At 47.6% G+C, this 18,296-nt stretch overlaps 8 protein-coding genes across 8 annotated transcripts; 6 read left to right on the plus strand and 2 right to left on the minus strand.

The window, feature by feature from the left end:
- Positions 1 to 169: 169 nt before the first annotated feature.
- Positions 170 to 2,419, minus strand: LY89DRAFT_152889 (uncharacterized protein). The gene has a single exon (XM_018205424.1). It carries the CDS (start codon positions 2,191 to 2,193, stop codon positions 424 to 426), a length of 1,770 nt encoding a protein of 589 aa, XP_018068458.1. The 5' UTR covers positions 2,194 to 2,419; the 3' UTR covers positions 170 to 423.
- On the plus strand, positions 2,420 to 3,363 carry LY89DRAFT_152909 (uncharacterized protein). Its single transcript, XM_018205425.1, has one exon. The coding sequence runs from the start codon at positions 2,646 to 2,648 to the stop codon at positions 3,240 to 3,242; it is 597 nt and encodes a 198-aa protein (XP_018068459.1). The 5' UTR covers positions 2,420 to 2,645; the 3' UTR covers positions 3,243 to 3,363.
- A 773-nt stretch (positions 3,364 to 4,136) lies between these two features.
- Positions 4,137 to 6,265, plus strand: LY89DRAFT_152971 (MFS general substrate transporter). Its single transcript, XM_018205426.1, has 4 exons — positions 4,137 to 4,359; positions 4,406 to 4,680; positions 4,729 to 4,781; positions 4,834 to 6,265. The coding sequence occupies exons 1-4, from the start codon at positions 4,258 to 4,260 to the stop codon at positions 5,886 to 5,888; spliced, it is 1,485 nt and encodes a 494-aa protein (XP_018068460.1). The 5' UTR covers positions 4,137 to 4,257; the 3' UTR covers positions 5,889 to 6,265.
- A 535-nt stretch (positions 6,266 to 6,800) lies between these two features.
- Positions 6,801 to 7,303, plus strand: LY89DRAFT_687354 (uncharacterized protein). Its single transcript, XM_018215478.1, has 2 exons — positions 6,801 to 6,868; positions 6,919 to 7,303. The coding sequence occupies exons 1-2, from the start codon at positions 6,815 to 6,817 to the stop codon at positions 7,234 to 7,236; spliced, it is 372 nt and encodes a 123-aa protein (XP_018068461.1). The 5' UTR covers positions 6,801 to 6,814; the 3' UTR covers positions 7,237 to 7,303.
- An 864-nt stretch (positions 7,304 to 8,167) lies between these two features.
- Positions 8,168 to 9,269, plus strand: LY89DRAFT_709066 (NAD(P)-binding protein; the record flags this gene model as incomplete). Its single annotated transcript, XM_018217730.1, has 2 exons — positions 8,168 to 8,183; positions 8,518 to 9,269. 2 exons carry the CDS (start codon positions 8,168 to 8,170, stop codon positions 9,267 to 9,269), a joined length of 768 nt encoding a protein of 255 aa, XP_018068462.1.
- Positions 9,270 to 9,805: 536 nt separating this feature from the next.
- On the plus strand, positions 9,806 to 10,906 carry LY89DRAFT_687355 (uncharacterized protein). Its single transcript, XM_018215479.1, has one exon. The coding sequence runs from the start codon at positions 9,927 to 9,929 to the stop codon at positions 10,845 to 10,847; it is 921 nt and encodes a 306-aa protein (XP_018068463.1). The 5' UTR covers positions 9,806 to 9,926; the 3' UTR covers positions 10,848 to 10,906.
- Positions 10,907 to 13,427: 2,521 nt separating this feature from the next.
- On the minus strand, positions 13,428 to 14,338 carry LY89DRAFT_687358 (uncharacterized protein). The gene is made up of 2 exons (XM_018215480.1): positions 13,612 to 14,338; positions 13,428 to 13,559 (listed from the first exon to the last, which is right to left on the minus strand). Exon 1 carries the CDS (start codon positions 14,262 to 14,264, stop codon positions 13,635 to 13,637), a length of 630 nt encoding a protein of 209 aa, XP_018068464.1. The 5' UTR covers positions 14,265 to 14,338; the 3' UTR covers positions 13,428 to 13,559; positions 13,612 to 13,634.
- A 1,888-nt stretch (positions 14,339 to 16,226) lies between these two features.
- LY89DRAFT_699090 (subtilisin-like protein) lies at positions 16,227 to 17,705 on the plus strand (the record flags this gene model as incomplete). The annotated part of the gene is made up of 5 exons (XM_018217031.1): positions 16,227 to 16,538; positions 16,591 to 16,818; positions 16,938 to 17,033; positions 17,147 to 17,489; positions 17,542 to 17,705. The coding sequence occupies 5 exons, from the start codon at positions 16,227 to 16,229 to the stop codon at positions 17,703 to 17,705; spliced, it is 1,143 nt and encodes a 380-aa protein (XP_018068465.1).
- Positions 17,706 to 18,296: the final 591 nt, after the last annotated feature.

Here is an 18,296-nt window from a genome sequence, read left to right on the forward strand (position 1 = left end):
AAGGAGGGTCTTGGAGGTTTCCGGTAATGAATGCTTCACCACGAGTGAAGTGTCCCTGAAAAGTGGTTTCCCAGACGAGGAGCATGGATATATGAAGCCACTTGGATCTGGAAGAGATCAAGGGACAGAGAAAGGATTGGGGAGAGCTTTCCAGTTAGTGAGTAACTGATTGAAAAGACTACAAACGTGATCACCTTCGGGGTTTTCACTGCCAGTGCGACAGATACAAGTGATTTGTTTCATTGTTTCGTTGTCATTATTCGTTCGTTATTCTAGGGGCATCTTGCTCGTCCATTGTAAAAGCCAACTCCATGCAAAAGGCTCTATCTGATCCATTTCACCATGCTCCCGTCGTATTTCCATCCATGACAAAAGCATCGAAGAAGCTATTGATAACCCAAGCAAGTATGCCAAACATCTACACTAACGGAAGCTGCGAGATTGCTTGTAAGAGTCGACGTAACCCTGGAATTTCAGCGAACGACCCCAATCCTCTCCGAACATGCTGCCATTTGCCTTGGGATTCGAGTCAACCCAGTCGGGATCAGGCTCGCCGAAACCACTGTACTCGCTCGCAGAACCAATTCCTTTGTCGTGCAGGGATAGCAGGGTGCCGAACGCCGCGCCAAGAATAGGAGCAGCTGCTTCACCAACACTCATCTGATCCATCTCCTTGGCAGTGACCTTTCTGGGGATGACCGATTCGGTAAACTTCTTGCGGGGAGGAGGAGGAAAGGCACCAAAGGTCGTCTCTCTAGCTACCAAGCGCTTTCGCATCTCTTCCGTATGATCATCCATACTCATACCCCACATACGTCGTTGACCGTAGTAGAACCAATCATCTAGTACCTGCTCCTTGCTCACACTACTTTCTCTCTCTGGTAGTCCGGAAGCGATGTCCATTGTGGATTGATCCTTGCGCGACAGTTGTTTGTATTGGTGACCGAAGGTAGGCGGAAGACCGTAGGGGAAGTATTTGTGGGCTTCGGTATCGGGCATGGTATCAACAACCTTGACTGGTTGATATCGGTTGTATTTGTCGAGATCCGCAACTGGAACCGGCGTGGGTTGTCCTGGAATCTGTGCTGCTTGTTGGTAGCCCCAAGTATTGCTTGCCTGGTGTGTTCCCATTGAGTTATACCAATCCGAACCTTCCCATCTTGACGGAGCCGTGTTGTCTTGTGCAACAATGGTATTTGTGATGAGGGAGGGCCGCGCTTGACGCTGACCAGGGGGTCCAGCGGTTAGTGGTTGAGGGTATCCATATGGTCGACTGGGTAGGGGAGGAGCTTCTTGATAGCCACGGCCTTCAGGTCCAAGAAGAGGATTTGATTGTGGTACAGATGGACCGGAGATGCCTGGAGGAGGGAATTGATACTCTCGATTCAGCTCGCCAAGAGGATTGGCAGATGAGGGTTGTGCTCTTGTTGCAGAAAACATAGACAAGCGTTCGCGAGCATATTGCTGATTCGGATTCTCGAACTTGGCCATACGTTGGAGGGTCTGCATTCTGTCGAGGCCTTGGACAGCAGTAGCCTGGGATCGACCACGAGCGTCCTCATCGCACGACTCCTTGACATTGAATGTTTGATGCCTCGAGACCTGCTGCAAGTTGGACCGCTTCAAGGGCGAAGAGGCGTTCGAAGCCACAGATTGAACACCATTGTATGTACCGTATTGCATCATCAAACTGTCCCTCTCTTGTTGCGACAACATTGGCAAAGAGTTCTGGTCCAAGCCCTGAACTGCTTGCACTGCTTGCACTGGTGTAGCCTGCTCGTGCTCCATATTTGGAATTGCAGGTTGGAAGGTTCGAGGGAAGGAATTCTGATTACCGGGGTTCGAGGGACGGGCACTGAGCTGTTGAGCGTAATGCATCGAGTTCGACATATTAAGAGGAGGTGGAGGACCGCGTCTTTGCGCCGAGTGAGGTTGCAGACCTTGAAGAATGGACATTAGAGGACGTCGGTTCGCGCCTTCTCGTTGAATACGGTTGGGGGCTGATAGTTGAGGAAGAAGGTTTGGATTGACAACAGACCCAACTGTTGTATAGGCAATGGGTTGGACAGGCTGTGGTGTGATGGGGACAGGTTCTGGAGATTCATCTGCGGATTTGACAGAAGAGAGATCGGGATCCCAGTCCAAGCTGTCAAAAGCATCCTCACCCGGCTTCGAGATGGGAATAGGCGCCATGGTAGATTGACTCGCGGTTCTGACCGTGTATTGTCGGCTTTGTAGGTGTATTGGCTGAAGAGACGACAGTCACGGAAAGGAAGAACGTGACACCGGAGAACAATCCGGATGATGGAGGAATCGAACACAAACAGAAAACAAGCGGAGCAGGGCTAACTAAGGGTTTGAGCCCCCACGATGCGATTCCGACCTGATTTGGAATCTGGGGAAGGAAGATTGGAAGATCTGACCGTTTTGGAGCTTCGATCTAACCACATTTGCCGACAGCGCTAATTGGCCAATGACTGTTGACTTTCTTTCCTCTCCTTCACTCTCTGTATCTGTATTGTAGACAGGAATCCATCATTGCAATTGCTGCGAAGAAAGGAGAGGAGAACATCACCTACTAAAATCGCAGAAGGTTATCGTTTTCTTTTGCAGGACATAAGGCTGCAATGCAAGGCTGATGATGCATGAAAGGCCACACATTGACCAGGACGTACAATCATGATTGCTGCAGTCTTCGAATAGCAAAGGATTGGGCACAAAGAACGATAATCGACAACAGTGGACGCAATGCGGGACGAAGCAGAAACTCACAGTCTGCAGTGGCAGTTCTGGTCCAGAAAGGCTACTTTGAAGGTATCCCTACCTGCATCTCACTTTCCACAGATCAGATGCTGCAAGACAGTCCTTTTGGCATTTCACAAGCCATAGAATACACACTGATGTACATTGTTGGCTCAAATGCTACCATTGTCTGGCTCTCAAGTCTGTCTGGCCATCTTCCACAACCTACCAAAACCCCTTCCCTCTCCCCTCCTCCCTTTTCACTGCCTCTTCAGATCCCATCCACTGCCTTGCGCGGCATTATGGAGGCTTGCCTGCTAGAATATCAACTTTTCAGTCCTTTCTCAGCAAATCTAGTCTGCGAACTGTGGGGTACGCACTTTGTTCATGTTGACAAGCAACGATCTTCAATGCTTAGTTGCAGATTCCGGCTTTGTTTTGCCATCCAAGTTTGTGGCACTTCCTTTGATTGTCAATTTATACCATCACACTCCATATAGAGGATTCCTTGACATTTGACTTGCTCTGTAACTTGGAAACATCAAACAGATTCCCTCCAAGAGACGTATGCAGAGTGCATCGTCTCGAAGATGCTCCTCGTTTCTTTCAACCAGCGATCTACATCTCGTACCTTAGGGGTTAAACCAGAAGGATTGCCCTTCAGTTATTCATTGTTATCACTGACCACAGGTCAAGCAAGCCGCCACCACCAGCAGAGCCGCCCAAGGGCTGAATTCTCCTCTTTACAGCATACTGAAAGTCCACGCAGATTTCAGATGAGAAAATTCACGGAGTTGGCTCTTGTGCATTGACTTCATGGCCGTCGATGGTGTTGAGCAGTGTTGTTGTATGTGATAGAGCAAAGAATTGTTGGAAGATATGTCGTCAAGTGAGTAAGTCCAGGCAGCTAGGGAGAATTTGTCAGCACGCCAAACCGGCGGCAGCCCCAGCAGGAAATGCTGCACGCGCACACTTCCAACACTTCCAACACTTCCAACACATCCAACACATCCAGCTCCTCTCCGACCGACCCATGCAGTAATGCAGTGGCACAGAACTATCGCCGAAATGCGATGCATACCTTCCTCTTCTAGCTGCGACTCCGGTACCTAGGCTTCAAAGCAGGACGAGGAAGCTCGTGGACATGCGGTCAATATCCCAAGATCGAAGAAGCTGCGTCACCCTGGGCCAGATTGCAACACCATATCGCAAGGCGAAGCCCACAATGCTCGCAAGCGCGATGAAAGGGACGGACACGTTGCCAAGAACCATAAATCCATTGGGCCCGATCTACGTGGGGTACAAAATACCACCAACGTGGTACATGCTACTGCAGAGACTACACCAGACTACTAACGCTATCGCCGGCTGGACCCAGCCGGCACACAATTGATAAGAAGAGGAACATCGCCCGAGGCATACCTTATAAAGAGACCTCTGCAAGCAATCGCGAAGAATCCAATTCGAAATCGCATCTCAGTACAGCCAAGCTTATACCTCGATACTGTAGGGACAATGGCAGACGAGAAGTTGGATCAAAGGCCCTCTCCAGATTCCCCAGAGTCTGCGCCAATTGTTACCAGCAAGCGCCAGCGACTCTCTGACATCTTTACAATTGTATGCACATACTTCCTGCCCTAAAGCTACCACTGACTCTTTGCAGATTGCTTCTGGCGTTGCCCTCATCTCAGATGGCTACTTCAATAACATCATGACCATGGCGAACGTCATCCTTGCGAAAGAATACCCCAAACAGTACACCGCAACAGTCAAGACCCGAGTCTCGAACGCGCTGTTAGTTGGAGAGATTTTTGGGCAGGTGATCGTGGGCTTGACATGCGACTACTTGGGTCGAAAATTTGCTATTGTCACAACCACAATGATGATCGTTATTGGAGGAATACTGGCTACAGCTTCGAATGGATACACAATTGAAGGGTACGTCGCATAGCGATATTGTGTGGCATGATACTGATAGGATACCAGCATGTTTTGGATGATGACTGTCGCCAGAGGAATCGTAGGATTTGGTGTTGGTGGTAAGTGATTCAGGAGCAAAGAATATTGAAATGCTTCTAACTTTTCTTCTAGGCGAGTACCCCGCCTCCTCCACCTCAGCATCAGAAGCAGCCAACGAACATTCGCTCAAGAACCGGGGTCCGATCTTCATTCTCGTAACGAATCTTCCGCTGTCATTCGGAACTCCTCTTGCGGTTTCAGTCTTCCTCATAGTCTTCTCAGCGTGCCATCAGGCCCACTATAGCACTGTTTGGCGGGTGTGTTTCGGCATAGGATGCTTGCTTCCCCTGTCAGTTTTCTACTTCCGGATCCGAATGTTGAACAGTAAGCTTTACCGACGTGGCGCAATCAAAAAAGACGTCCCCTACAAACTGGTTCTTCGATACTATTGGAAGTCCTTGATTGGGACGTGCGGTGCATGGTTCCTCTACGACTTTGTTACATTTCCGAACGGGGTCTTTTCAGGTACCATCATTGCGTCTGTCATCCCCACGTCGTCAAAGCATGTTATACTTCAGACAGCGGAATGGAATCTGCTCCTTGGATCCCTTGCACTACCGGGAGTCTTCCTAGGTGCGTGGCTGTGTACCATCATTGGACGCAAGAACACCATGATGCTTGGCTTCTCCGGATATCTTGTCTTTGGTCTCATCATCGGGTGTGCCTATGATAAGATCACGAAGATCGTGCCTTTGTTCGTCATTTTCTATGGACTGATGCAAAGCTCTGGAAACCTAGGTCCCGGAGACATGCTTGGTCTCATCTCCTCTGAATCGTATGCCACTTCTGTTCGCGGAACGTGTTATGGTCTATCCGCTGCCGTGGGAAAAGCCGGTGCTGCCATTGGTACTCAAGCCTTTACTCCAATCCAAACCCATCTTGGAAAGAGGTGGACTTTTATTATCGCAGCAATTGTCGGAGTTCTTGGGGTTCTTGTCACTTATTTCTTTGTGGAGCCTCTGACGGACGAAGATTTGAGTGCTCGAGATTCAAGGTTCCGCACCTATCTCGTTGAACATGGATGGGATGGGGTGATGGGAGAAGCTGATCTGAAGGCTTTGGCTGACGATGGCCAGGTCCCAGGTGAGGGTATCGAACATGAGACTGTTTTGGCAAGCGAGAAGTAGTTCTCCTCTTGGCTATAGTTCTCGAGGAGAAATATACCTCCACAAACAATGTTATTGAAGCAACTACCAGTCTGAGAATTTACAGGGTCAAACCTCTCGTCTGGAAAACTTATCTACCGGGGTTGGTGCATTCCGGTCTTCTGTTCCTTCTCCACTGGCTGTCAAAAGCGATCTGAAACATTATCCTCGGCAGTTTGTTTCACGACCAACACTATCTCTACCCGTGATTTGCCCAATACGTCGGTATCTTGAGGTGCCTACACACGGACTGAACGTTTCAAACGCCAAGTGGTCTCGGTTACGTAGAGGCCGGGGGCTATGGCCATATCGTACAATCCAGACACGGCCAAGTTGCAAATCCTCTCGGCGATGTTTCTATATTCATCTTTAAGGTAGGAAATCCCCCACACTGTCTTCCAGATGAATGGTCCGGAGAATCTGAAGTGAGACCCACGATCGACGGAGACAGGTTGTGTGCCGAAGCTTTTCGACAGCTGCAATGGCGATCCGTGCTTAAGGTTTGCCGGGTGCTTTGAGACGGATTGTGCTTCTTTTGGAACCAGGTCGTTGCACTGGGCCTCCACATCCAGTTTCTGGTTGTGGAGTCAGTCCTTATCTGTAGCGTCGACGAGTCTTCATATAGATTGTTGACCCACAAACTACGATCAGCAGTGGTTTGCACTTGTTTCCTTGTGTTGAGGGGTAAGATGGTTATGATGGAACTGATTCAAGGTGATGAGGAACACCTCTGGCAGCTTGCTAGAAGGGACGACGGTGACGACGATGGAGATGATGATGGCAATTCTTCAACAACCACAGATTCCTCTTCGACGCCAACTCCAGCTCCTCCTTCTGGTCCGCCGCCAAAACCAAAGCCAAAACCATCTCCAGATACGAATACCAATACCGTCACGTCCTCAACGTCGATGATAGTGGTCGCTACATCCACTTCGACCACAGTCAAAACGTCTACCTCGTCTGTAAGTTCTCGATGTCGCGTCTAGATTCAGGTGATCTGATAAGCCTCAAGCCTTTCAGCCAAACTTTCAGTGTTACACCTTTCCTTACCATATCATCTACCTCCACCACATTCTCGACCCTTCAACTATCGTCCACCCAAGGCCAGCATGGGTTAGCCTCCGCAGCACCTATTCAATCATCTGCGACATCCACGCCAAGTTCGGCCGCTGATGGCATATCAGACACTTCAAATGACAGTACGGGCTTCTTCATCGGTATCGGTGTAGCAATCGGAGGTGAGATCCATTCATTGGAACTTTTAGTCTCTGACCGACATTCTCCTCACATGTTCATCCTCTCTAACACCCTCCAGCAAGCGCAGCAATAATCCTCTCAGCCCTCTACTTCCTCTACAGACACCGCCGTACCCGCAATCGCTCCATCTCCAGCACCACTCAAACACACTACCACACACATCACCACTCCGACGCTTCAGTATACAGCGCTCAATTCACCCTCGCGAAAGGACCCATCACGCCTGTATCCCCCATATCAACCAACACCTACCCAACTCCCGGCCCACCCGTCCCCTCAAAATCCACCGTCGCCGACCCCGACGAAATCCCATCATCCTTCCACCCCGACGGCCTAGGCAAACACCCCGTAGTCCACGGGCCCCCTCATCCTCCCCTCTTATTCACCCCCCAAAGCGTGTTTCTCAAAGAACAAAAAGTCTCCACTCCCGTCACGGTGTCGACCGGAATCCTGAAACCCACGAATTCGAATTCGAATTCGAAAGAGCAGAAGAAAGCATCGGCGAAAACAAGAGCAACGTCTGCGCCAATAGGGGTCGATGTATTGAAATACGAGAGGGAGCGCGAATTAGCGGCAGAGGTGGAGAAGGAGAGTATGGGGAAGGAGTGGGAGATTGCGAGGAAGAGGGGCACGGGGGAGGGCAGTGTGGGGGCTGGGAGTGTGGAGAGTTTGCCGAGGTGGAGGGACGCGGTTACGTGGGTTCGGGATCAGAGGGCGAGGATGTTGGGGAGGGAGAGGTTGTGATGTTCGTTGGTGGTGGAGGAAGGTTTTTTTCGAAGTTTGTATTTTAGTTTCGCTTCTATGTAGGAATGGAAATATTTGAATAAGCTATGTAGAGAGTTGAGAGCGAGCTGTCTAGTCTTGTCTTTGCTACTTTGTGCGTTAACTAATGGGAGTGAGAGATAAAGAGTGGCGATCAAATCTTGACATCATTGCCAAGCCCGAGGGTGTCTTGATCTTACGGAATAGGGGCTCGGTAATGTACCCAGTCTCGAAGGCTTATTATGCCCCCTATTCTAAGCGATGTCAGACTAACCACAACTCGCATTCAGAATCCTGCGCTAACCCAATTTCGCATTTTTACCTGCGAGCAAAAGTATAATTTCACAACTTTACGGACATAGGTCTTTAACATGAGCTATTCCATAAAATAAGAGTCCTTACGGGGCAATGATCACGCCGAGAATCGGCCTTGAAAGTATATCTTATCCGAGTCGGATAGTTCATTTTCGCCCAGACCGACAAATTGTGACAATCAATATATGTCTATCCACTCCCCGCCAACACCTCGATCACTGCTGAGTTCTTTCATCTAAGCAAATCAAATTTCTACTCTTCATGCCTTCAATCACAGAACACCACGTCCTAATCGTCGGCGGAACCTCAGGAATCGGCTTCGCAGTCGCCGAACTGGCCTTAGCATCCGGTTGCACCGTAGCAATCGCCTCATCAAACCCAACCCGCATCTCCTCCGCCATCATTCGTCTCCAAGCCTCCTTCCTAGACAAAAAGTCCCTAATCTCCGGCCATGAAATCGATCTCCAAACACCAGACATCGAAGCCCGCCTCACAACCCTCTTCGATGCCGTCACCTCCAACAAATCGAAACTCTTGAACCACATAGTGTTCACCGCAGGCCGAATCCCGAAATTGAAACCCCTACCAGAAATGGACATCATCTCAACCCTAAACCTCACCCAATCATCCCTCTCCGCGCCCCTCGCGCTCGGGAAACTCGCTCCACCCTACCTCGTGCCCTCCTACAGCTCCTCCATCACCTTAACCGGGGGCCGCGTAGCTGACAAACCCCTGCCAAACTACACGCTCTTCTCGTTCTACGCCTCCGGTCTGCACGGACTCGTCAAAAGCCTCGCGTTCGACCTGGCGCCGATTAGGGTTAACATGGCGAGTCCGGGCGCGACGGTGACGGAGATGTGGGGGCCGGAGGAGGTGAGGGAGATGATGGCGAAGAAAGTGGGGGAGACGGCGTTGTTGGGGAAGGTGGGGAGTGCGGAGGAGGTAGCGGAGGGGTATGTTTATTTCATGCGGGATTGGAATGTGACGGGGGAGGTGCTCAGGAGTGAAGGGGGCGCGATTTTGCAGTAAATGGGAGGGATGAGGGAGGAGAAGCGACACGAAAAGGGGGGTCTAGCGAGAGCATGAAGGTCCTTGGTTAGGCTGGAGATGTCAGTCTAATTATCGCTCAGATCTCTCAAAATGTAGACTTCTACCGATATGAAGGAAAAGGGTTATACTTTTCACTAAGCTCACTTGAGCAGCTCGGCCTAAAGCTCTTTCTGCGAAAATTGCGCGAGTTGCGCAAATTCAAAAAATATTCAACTTCTTCTATTCCTTAGAAAGTGATACAAGCTTCTTCAGCCTGCTTGATTTCAGGCGCATAATTTTTAAAATAAATCGTCTTTATAATGAATAAAAAATTTTCGAATATCAAAAAACAAGATTCGTTATTAACAGTAAAATAATATTAAGAAAAGCAAACGTATGCGGTTGCGGGAGGTCATGTGGAGGAATGAAGTGGGCATGTAATACAACACTAGTGCCCTTTTAGGCTTAGATTAGCGCGGAATGACCCACTGACCGCCTTGACGGGCGCCGTTTTTCTCTTACAAACAGCTAGCCTTCCGCATTTTGACTTTGAAGCTTATACAACTTGTTTGAGCCGTTTAGTTATTTGGACATCACTTGGCTTATTGTTGTGTCTCTTTGACTGTGTTTGGACTTGTTCCCTACTTTAGAGATATAATGCTAGTTAAAGCCCGTCCTGTCAACGAATCAATACAAGAGATCAACGACAATTCTTGGGTCATTGGGGATAGAATCCTCCTCTCTCGACGACGCTCGCCTCTGTCCGGCTTCACGTGGGGTGATGGCAGAGGCTCATTTTACGTCATTTCCGAGGCCCCATACCCACTACCGCCATCTCGACCCCTGTCAGCCACGACCCCCTTCGAGAAGGTCTATGATGCTGGGGGGGTATCAGCAGTCTGGAGCATCGGCGACGCCTTCTGCAAAGTCAAAATCTTGCATCCGGACGCAACACGAGAACACGTTACGTTGGACTATCTCCACAGCAAATGCCCCTTGAGCTTTGCAATTCCAGAGGTTCACTACCATGCAGAATATGATGGTCGACACTATATTGTCCTGAGTAGATTGCCTGGCCATACTCTCACGAACGCGTGGCAGAACATGGACGAGGAAATGAAGCAATACTATGTTTCCCGAGTTGCGAATATCTGCAAGGAGCTAGCGGTATGGCAGGCAGATTATATTAGTGGTGTTGATGGCCGTCACTTGTCAGAGACATATCTTACTCGGCTCGGGCAGTCCGAAGATTGCAGCCCTGAAAATCTTCTCACTAATTGTAAGGGTCTTGGTATGGATTGTTCTATATTCGTGCTCTATCACTACGACTTGGGGCCCGGAAATATAATTGTGAACCTCGCGGACGGGTCGATGGGCATCATTGATTGGGAGACGGCTGGATTTGTTCCTAGGGAATGGATTAGGACCAAGTTCCGCGTTTCAGGTGGAATGGACCTGCCAGGTAGTGACCAAGAATTGAGAGTGGATTGGAGACGGCGCGTTCAGAGGCGATTGGGGGAGGAGGGATTTCCTGATATTGCAGACCGATGGATGGTATGGTGGAGAAACGAGGCTTGATTTCTGTTTCTTGCTAAATACTACTACTAGATAGTTCAATCTAGGCTAGCAAGAACCTCGCCTCCGACCACATGGGCAACCTGCTATGTTTGTTTCCAAACTTTGTACTCTTTCGTCCGACCACTACATTCACTTGGCCCTTGTATGCCATCTTTTCGCAGGACTAGAAGCTGCACTATGTTAGAAATCTTCCCAGGATATATGGTTGATAGGTATCTACACACAAAGCTCCAGTCTCGTTACACGACTACGGCAAGCTCTTTACCACACGTGCTGCAGTCGCTCTTCGTTCCTGCACAGGTCGTAGCTTTTGTTATATTGTTATATCCACACTCGGGACAGTTGAGTAGAGGCAGAAATGTAGGAAATATGCAGCACCTTATACGCTGCCAAAGAGTAGGGAATTCGCATGTGACCGCAGTTTGAGGGCGCGTGATATGCGGCTGCAAACACTGGCTCGGGCGTGTGAGTCCTTTGACAGGGACCGCAAGTGCCGTCGCCCATTTTCAGGAGGAGATGCAGGCGCCTCCTTTTCAGTCGTGTAACACTGGTATCTAGAGCGGGGTGGATGGAAGACTTCAATGTAATTCATCCACGAATCGAGCCCTATCGCGCCCGAAGGATTTCGGTGAGAGCCTGCAAATCATCGTGATATAGCGAAAAATTAATCGTCGACTTCGCGTGGCTGGCCGATTTTATCGCTGCTATTTTAAATCGGCGGAAGCGAAATATATATAATCGCGAAACACGGATTATTAAAAATATAGAAAAAAAATTATAAAAATTAAATAAATAAAAAACAAATCAATTGTTTAAATAATGCCTTTGAAGCTATAAATGATAATAATAAAAATCATGTATTTCGGAATAAATTACATGCGCTCAAGCGAATTCACTATTAATAGTTAACCTTATATCGGGTTTGAACTTGATCCTCACGCGGAGTTCCGTTGCCCGAAAATGTACTTCTCTTTATACTCGCAAACGATCTAGCTTTCTCTAGACAAACAACGTCCGCGACACAGCAGAAAGCACTTCATCAACGGTAAAATCATCCACTCCTTAACATTAATAGAGTCTCAAGCCAACAGATCTGAAGACCAACATGTCTTACCGTCCACGCATCCGAGTGTGGCGCAAAGTCGAAGACTACGAGACATTGTTGCAAACATGTCATGATCGGGGCATCACGTTGAAGCTCACCGACAATCAACTTCGAGAGAGACCATATGAGCACGATATTGCTGAAGTACATGCCGATGATCAGGCGGTGAGGCCGAACCCGTATCCAACGATGAACTTCACAAACTCCCCGTCAAACCTAGGCAAGACGCGTTGGACATGTACGTCAACTGCATCCAAACAGCAAACCAAGAGTTGCATGAGGTCCGATTGACTCATCGAGAGCATGTCCACAAGCAAGCAGCTGAGATGCCTGGGCATCTAGCAGAGGTAGTTGCAATCTTCGAGAAGATCCTGGGTCTCGTCAAGCTACCTAGCAATTCCAGACGCAACTGGGCCAACAAGAGCAAGGACAACATCGATAAAGAGGCTGCCCTGTACGAGGAACCAAGGACATTCTTTGTAAATGCATGCCCGGAGTTTTGCTCAGTGCGAACCGGATGTATACTGATTATGCTCAAGAACGTCCGAGCTGCTTGGTGAAGGCCGTGAAGCTACCATTTCGCGGTGCTAAGCCTAATGGCCAGAAGGAAGCCGTTTACCACCAGGTGTGTTTGCTTTTCCTTATGTATGAGTAGTAATTATAGAGTCAGTGACAAGTAATGACATAGTCACTGCAAAACGCTGGTAAGGTTGCCACTGAGGAACCCTCTTCTAAGAAACGCCCACGCAACTGAGTCTTTCAAACTACGATGTAGACTTTCGAGTAAAGTTCTTGAATTGATTTGATCTTGATTTGAGGTTATTTTAGGTACGAGGCGTACTCTGGGTCGACATGGCAATGCGATTGTGGGAATAGATATGGTCAATGCATGCGAAACCGATGTGATATGCACAACTATGATCTTAGGTCATGAAGGTAGGGTACTTCGTCGTATGTTTTCGATCATCTTCATAGATAATGAAGAGCTTTCGGCATACAGCAGACATTTGTCAGATTGCAATGTCCTTGGGTCATTTAGGTCAATGTATTGAACTGAATTTTTCATTCGTGATCTAGAAGATTGTATATTTTCCAGCTAGTGTACCAATGGCCGAAATTGTCTTCATGATCGGTACAAAATGAGGTATAATTACGTAAATCGCTTGGTCTTCCGTTCTAGAGGAGAGTGCTTGATCATGTCAAAGAATATTTGCACAGACTCCTCGGGTTTCTAAGGAATCTTGGAAGTTGGAGCGCTTCTGTAGAGAAGTCCATCGAGAAGCTCATCTGCTTTTGCCTCGGAAGTGGGAGACCGCTCATTGATTATGTCACGTAGAACCTGTGCTGCTCCTGGCTCATTGACACCCTTGGAAGTCTACAAAAATCACGTGACGAGTTTTTACCTGATCTGATTGTACTCAAAGTGACTTGTCAGAAAACTCCGCGGATTCCATTTGCTATTACTAGTCAAAGATGTCCGAATACCATGCTGAATACCATGCTTAGCTCTAAACGCCAGTCCAATATGCAAATCCTTTTCTCAATGCTCTAGTTGCTTGCCATCAGAAACCTCCAAAGTGCCAAAGGTTATCTTGAAAGAACATGATCTAGATCAATTGTTAAAACAACTCGAATGCTTCAGAATAATAATCTACATACCAAAGACGTCATATTGTGAGAGACTAAGTTGCCTGTTCCGCGCCATCTCCATGTCCAACTACGTAGAGGTAATACATCTTGTAGACGAAGGTAAGAACTCCACCGATCAGGATGAGAGCGGCGGTTGGTTCTCTGGAGCAGATCCAACAGTGGCGGAGGCGCGATGGAGGAGGGCCTCTGACAGGAGGTTGATAGGTATGGCCGTATGGGCCAGCCGATCGCGGGGCAGTGCCAGCAGAAGTGGCAGCTGCTTCGTGGCCACTTAAGGCGTTGCCGTGAGGAGTCGAGGCGTTGCCGCCAGCAGCAACAGTAGCAGCTACTAGATGAGGAGTCGAAGCGTTATCGCCAGCAACAGCAGTGGCAGCTACTAGATGAGGTGTCGAGACGTTATCGCCAGCACCAGCAGTAACAGCTACTGAACGAGGAGTTGAGGCTTTGTCGCCAGCGGGGTTGTTGGGGTTGGGGTCGGAGTGAGACATTTCGTAGTGTGGGGGGCGTTCTTGATAGGCAGGAGGTTCGGTTTCGCGATCTGAGTTGACGGTGCGGTTGTGGTTTAAGTTATTAAGATTGAGGCTGCTAGCACCAAGGCTGGAATCCCGAGTATTTGTGCACAGATCGCCTTGCGCCGTGCTAGTCTTGTCGGGGCTGGCCATGTTGCGATCAGGTAGCATCGCGGCTTGGATGTTGGCAAGACACCAAAGTTCTTGAATATGGTCGTTGAGATTGGGATTGTTATTGTTTTACAAGAAAAGAGAGCTACGATATTGAACTACTTTAATTCCAGGGGGCCGTGCGCCAGTAGTTAAACGATCAGCTGACCATCATCTCTTGATGGTATTGAAATTTGAAATTGTATTGTTTACCATTGACAGACTCTTTATCCCGCCTATTCTATAATCCTTCCTTTAATTCGAGTGCTTGCGTTTGAATAACAAAATAGTAAGGACACAAGGATGTTGAAATCACCATTACACATGAAACTTCACATAACCTGCTACTTTTCCTTATAAATTAGGATAGCAGGCCAGAAAGTATGGGGAGTTTAAGGGTAGTTAAATAAGTGTGTCATGTGATTTATTATTAATGCGCCAAGTGAAGTAAAAGTGGCGAGTTTTAATTGGTTGGGAGCATGAATAGAGAATATGAGCTGGGGAGTATGAGTTGGGGAGCATGAGCTGGGAGTATAAGCTGGGAGTTTGAATTGGGAGCTTAAGCTGGGAGCTTGAGAGCTGGGAATAAGAGCTGGGAATAAGAGCTAAACTGAGTAAAGGAGAATATCACCTAACTTACATGTAAACTTAAATAAAGCTTAAAAATGAGGAAGCAAAAGGAAAGGACTTAAAGTTTATATAAAAAAGAATGCCTAAGCTGAAACAAAATTTCAAATAAAGGCTGGGACTTTTTCCCCGACCCTCCTCGAGGCTGAAACTAGCAACGTAGCTTTTTTAAAAATAAAGCTTTTAATAAATTTCAAATATTAGTTAAGAACTAAAAGTTGATACATTAATGCAAAAGCTTAATTCAACGGCTAAGCGTGCAAATTTATTGAAAAATCGAGTCTTTATTTATTATAAAAATAATGTTTTCAAGCTCTCAAACTTAAGAACAAAAAGTCACGAAGCAAAAGCATTAATAATCTTTTTATTCCTTATTATATTAATAAATCAGAAGTAAAGTAATTCCTAATATTATTATATTATACTGTAATATTAATATAAACATAAATTGCTATCTCGGATATAAGAATCACGTTAAATTACTGCTTTAAGATAAATTTCCTAATCGAGAACACCAAACCATTCCAAAACACTTTTGCATTGCTTATCCACGATAGCATTCTATCTTTCCAGTCTTTATTGCCGCAACAGCTAAAAGAGCGGGCACTTTACATTCCGACAGAAGCGCTACGTGGCGCATGTAATAGGAAGTCATAAGTGACTATCCGCTCTACCTTCATGACTCGGGGCTGTAAATGTCTTGGGATTTGAAGTCGACTCAGGTCCTGTAATTCTCAGACCGTTGGGGATCCCAAAACATTTGAAATGCTAAACGACATGACAGGTCTTACCAATCTTACAGATTATTCATGATCTCTTCTCTGATCCTGTCAACCTCACGTCGTGTGAAATATCGCGAAGCGCTAAGGGAGACTCCAGATCGCAAACACTTACGCCAGTGCCTTCACGATGCACTCTATTGATTTCTGCCCATCATTCCGTGCTGACAATACAATTATATTTCTTTCGCATCGTGAGATGCGGAACTGTTGAGAGTTCGTTCATGTTGAGACATTTTTCCGAGGCATTGCGCTATCGTTAACCTTGGCGCAGGCATATCCGTGACCTCTGCCACCACGAAATAGGAAAATTGTCTCGGAGGCTATGTTCAGCTCCGATAATCTACACTCTTTCTGTTGATTTTGCTGTACATTCTTTCACGATGGGAATGTGGCAGGTGCGAGCAAGTCTCAGCATTTGACTATATGATAACTCCTGGTAGTGCTTCAATTTCACTCTCATCCTCTCATCTTACCTCACTCTTATCCTACTCGACTTTTATCCTACCTCACTTTTATCCTACCTCGCTCCCATACTTTACAGAACCTAGACTTCAAGATGCATTTCTCTCCTTTGTCTTCCAGTGCTGTCATTCTCATTGCGACCCTTAGCAACGCAGCACCAGTCACGACTATTATCCCCGGTGTGAACATCACCTCAACCAACGCTGCAGCTGAGAACCTCATCCCCAACAGCTGGTTCTTAGTATACACGAACGGCACCAGCGATGCAGATTTCAACAACCACATCCAGAAAATTCACACCAAACTCGGCAAAACCCCAAGCTCGACCTTCAACCTCAATGGCTTCAAAGCCATCCTCATGGATACGGACGCCACCGGCCTCGCGCAGATTGGAACTGATGCAGTGGTAAGTTCTTTTTCAACTATACCAATTTAATAGTTGTGCTAACGAGTCGTAGATCGATCACGTCGAATACAACGTGCAGATGTCTCTCGATCCAATGCTCGCCGCCAGCGCTGTGACCAAGAAAACCAGCCCAGCACCCATCAAAAACAGCAACCAACTCAACGCCCCTTGGGGACTCTCTCGAATCTCCCACAAAAACCTCGGTAAATATACCGACTACCTGTACGACTCCTCTGCGTGCGATGGCACAGTTGCCTACGTCCTCGACACCGGGATCATGGTCTCGCACAAAGATTTCGGAGGCCGTGCTTCGTGGGGGCGCGAATTTTGTTCCGAATGAGCCGGTAGGTTGTCTGATACCCAATTAGAAGACTTTAGATGCTGATGGGTTCGTGTCAGGATACCGATATCGAGGGACACGGCACACATTGCGCGGGCATCGTCATCGGAGAGGAATCCGGCGTCTGCAAATTTGGCGAAGCTGTCGCCGTCAAAGTGATAAACAAGACCGGTTATGCAGACTATGATGCCCTCATGCAGGGCATGTCATGGGGTTCGTCGTCTCCTTTCCCTCTTCTCCCTCCGTACTTGACTAAATCTGACTCTAGCATATTTCGACGCCATCAAAACGGGCAAAACTGCACAAGTCCGTCCAAACAATCTCGATCGCCGGTCCCTATTCTCCAATGTTGAACGCTCTCGTGAACGCGGTTGTCTTGGGCGGTATGCCCGTTGTCGTCTCAGCCGGAAACCAGGGAGCCGATGCGTCTGATTACTCGCCTGGATCTGCTCTGGACTCTATGACGACCGGGGCTATTGACCAGAATGACAACAGGCCTAATTGGTCCAACTGGGGGCCTAGCGTTTATATTTTTGCTCCTGGGGTGGATATTGAGAGTACATGGATTACTTGTGATACTTGCTACCTGACTCAGAGTGGCACGAGTATGGGTGAGTTGTTCTCTGTTGGAATCTTTCGAAATAAAAGCTAATCGTGTTGTAGCGGCGCCGCACATGGCGGGGTTGGCCATGTATTTTATGGCGAAGGAGAATCTGGTTATACCTATGACTGTGATCCAGGCAGTTATTGGCGCTGCGAGCGTGGGGTTGGTTGGTAATCCGCAAGGAAGTTACAATAAGATTGGGTACAATGCGGATGGTGCTTGATGGAGATGTTGCTCGGGACATTGTTTAGGCGAAATGAGAGGTTGTGGGGTGTTTCCTAACTATTGTTTGTCTTTTTAACGTTGTACTACCATTTTGATTAGAGCCATGTTTGAAGATGAGAGAGATTCACATACTGTGTTCTTTGTTCTTCCAAGCTGTCGCCAGCATTCAAAATTGATTTAAACTTCGACTCTACCTTTCACAAATCCGTGTCCATCAACTCGGCTTCCAAAGATAGGCCACGCGTTAGAAGACCTGGATCTGGACCCGGAGTTGACGAGTGTGAGACTCCGTTTCGGGAAATGAGAACAACCTAGCACTTGCTGCAATACGAGGAAAAGAAATGCAAATACATGAAGCAAATATAGGGGACGAACGTTGATCACATGTATTATTCAAATCAACACACAGTCCATACTGAAAAGTTCGCCAAAAGATAGACATTAACAAAACTCATACAACATAATCATGATAAACCCAGACCGATTTTCCGTTCCAACCGTGACATACATTACATTATCCAACAATATATAGAAGTACAGACCAGCTCTAATATACAAGAATATAAAGAGACGATTAATAAGACTCAAT

The sequence above is a fragment of the Mollisia scopiformis genome (genome assembly GCF_001500285.1).
Source record: "Mollisia scopiformis unplaced genomic scaffold LY89scaffold_18, whole genome shotgun sequence".
NCBI classification, from domain to species: domain Eukaryota; kingdom Fungi; phylum Ascomycota; class Leotiomycetes; order Helotiales; family Mollisiaceae; genus Mollisia; species Mollisia scopiformis.

Bases quoted from the DNA above. Each gene is read 5' to 3' on its own strand.
- LY89DRAFT_152909 (XM_018205425.1), top strand. From the start codon at position 2,646: ATGAAAGGCCACACATTGACCAGGACGTACAATCATGATTGCTGCAGT.
- LY89DRAFT_687354 (XM_018215478.1), top strand. From the start codon at position 6,815: ATGATAGTGGTCGCTACATCCACTTCGACCACAGTCAAAACGTCTACC. The intron at 6,869-6,918 runs GTAAGTTCTCGA...ATAAGCCTCAAG, and splicing joins TCAAAACGTCTACCTCGTCT to CCTTTCAGCCAAACTTTCAG.
- LY89DRAFT_152889 (XM_018205424.1), bottom strand. From the start codon at position 2,193: ATGGCGCCTATTCCCATCTCGAAGCCGGGTGAGGATGCTTTTGACAGC.
- LY89DRAFT_687355 (XM_018215479.1), top strand. From the start codon at position 9,927: ATGCTAGTTAAAGCCCGTCCTGTCAACGAATCAATACAAGAGATCAAC.
- LY89DRAFT_152971 (XM_018205426.1), top strand. From the start codon at position 4,258: ATGGCAGACGAGAAGTTGGATCAAAGGCCCTCTCCAGATTCCCCAGAG. The intron at 4,360-4,405 runs GTATGCACATAC...GACTCTTTGCAG, and splicing joins TCTCTGACATCTTTACAATT to ATTGCTTCTGGCGTTGCCCT. The intron at 4,782-4,833 runs GTAAGTGATTCA...CTTTTCTTCTAG, and splicing joins CGTAGGATTTGGTGTTGGTG to GCGAGTACCCCGCCTCCTCC.
- LY89DRAFT_687358 (XM_018215480.1), bottom strand. From the start codon at position 14,264: ATGGCCAGCCCCGACAAGACTAGCACGGCGCAAGGCGATCTGTGCACA.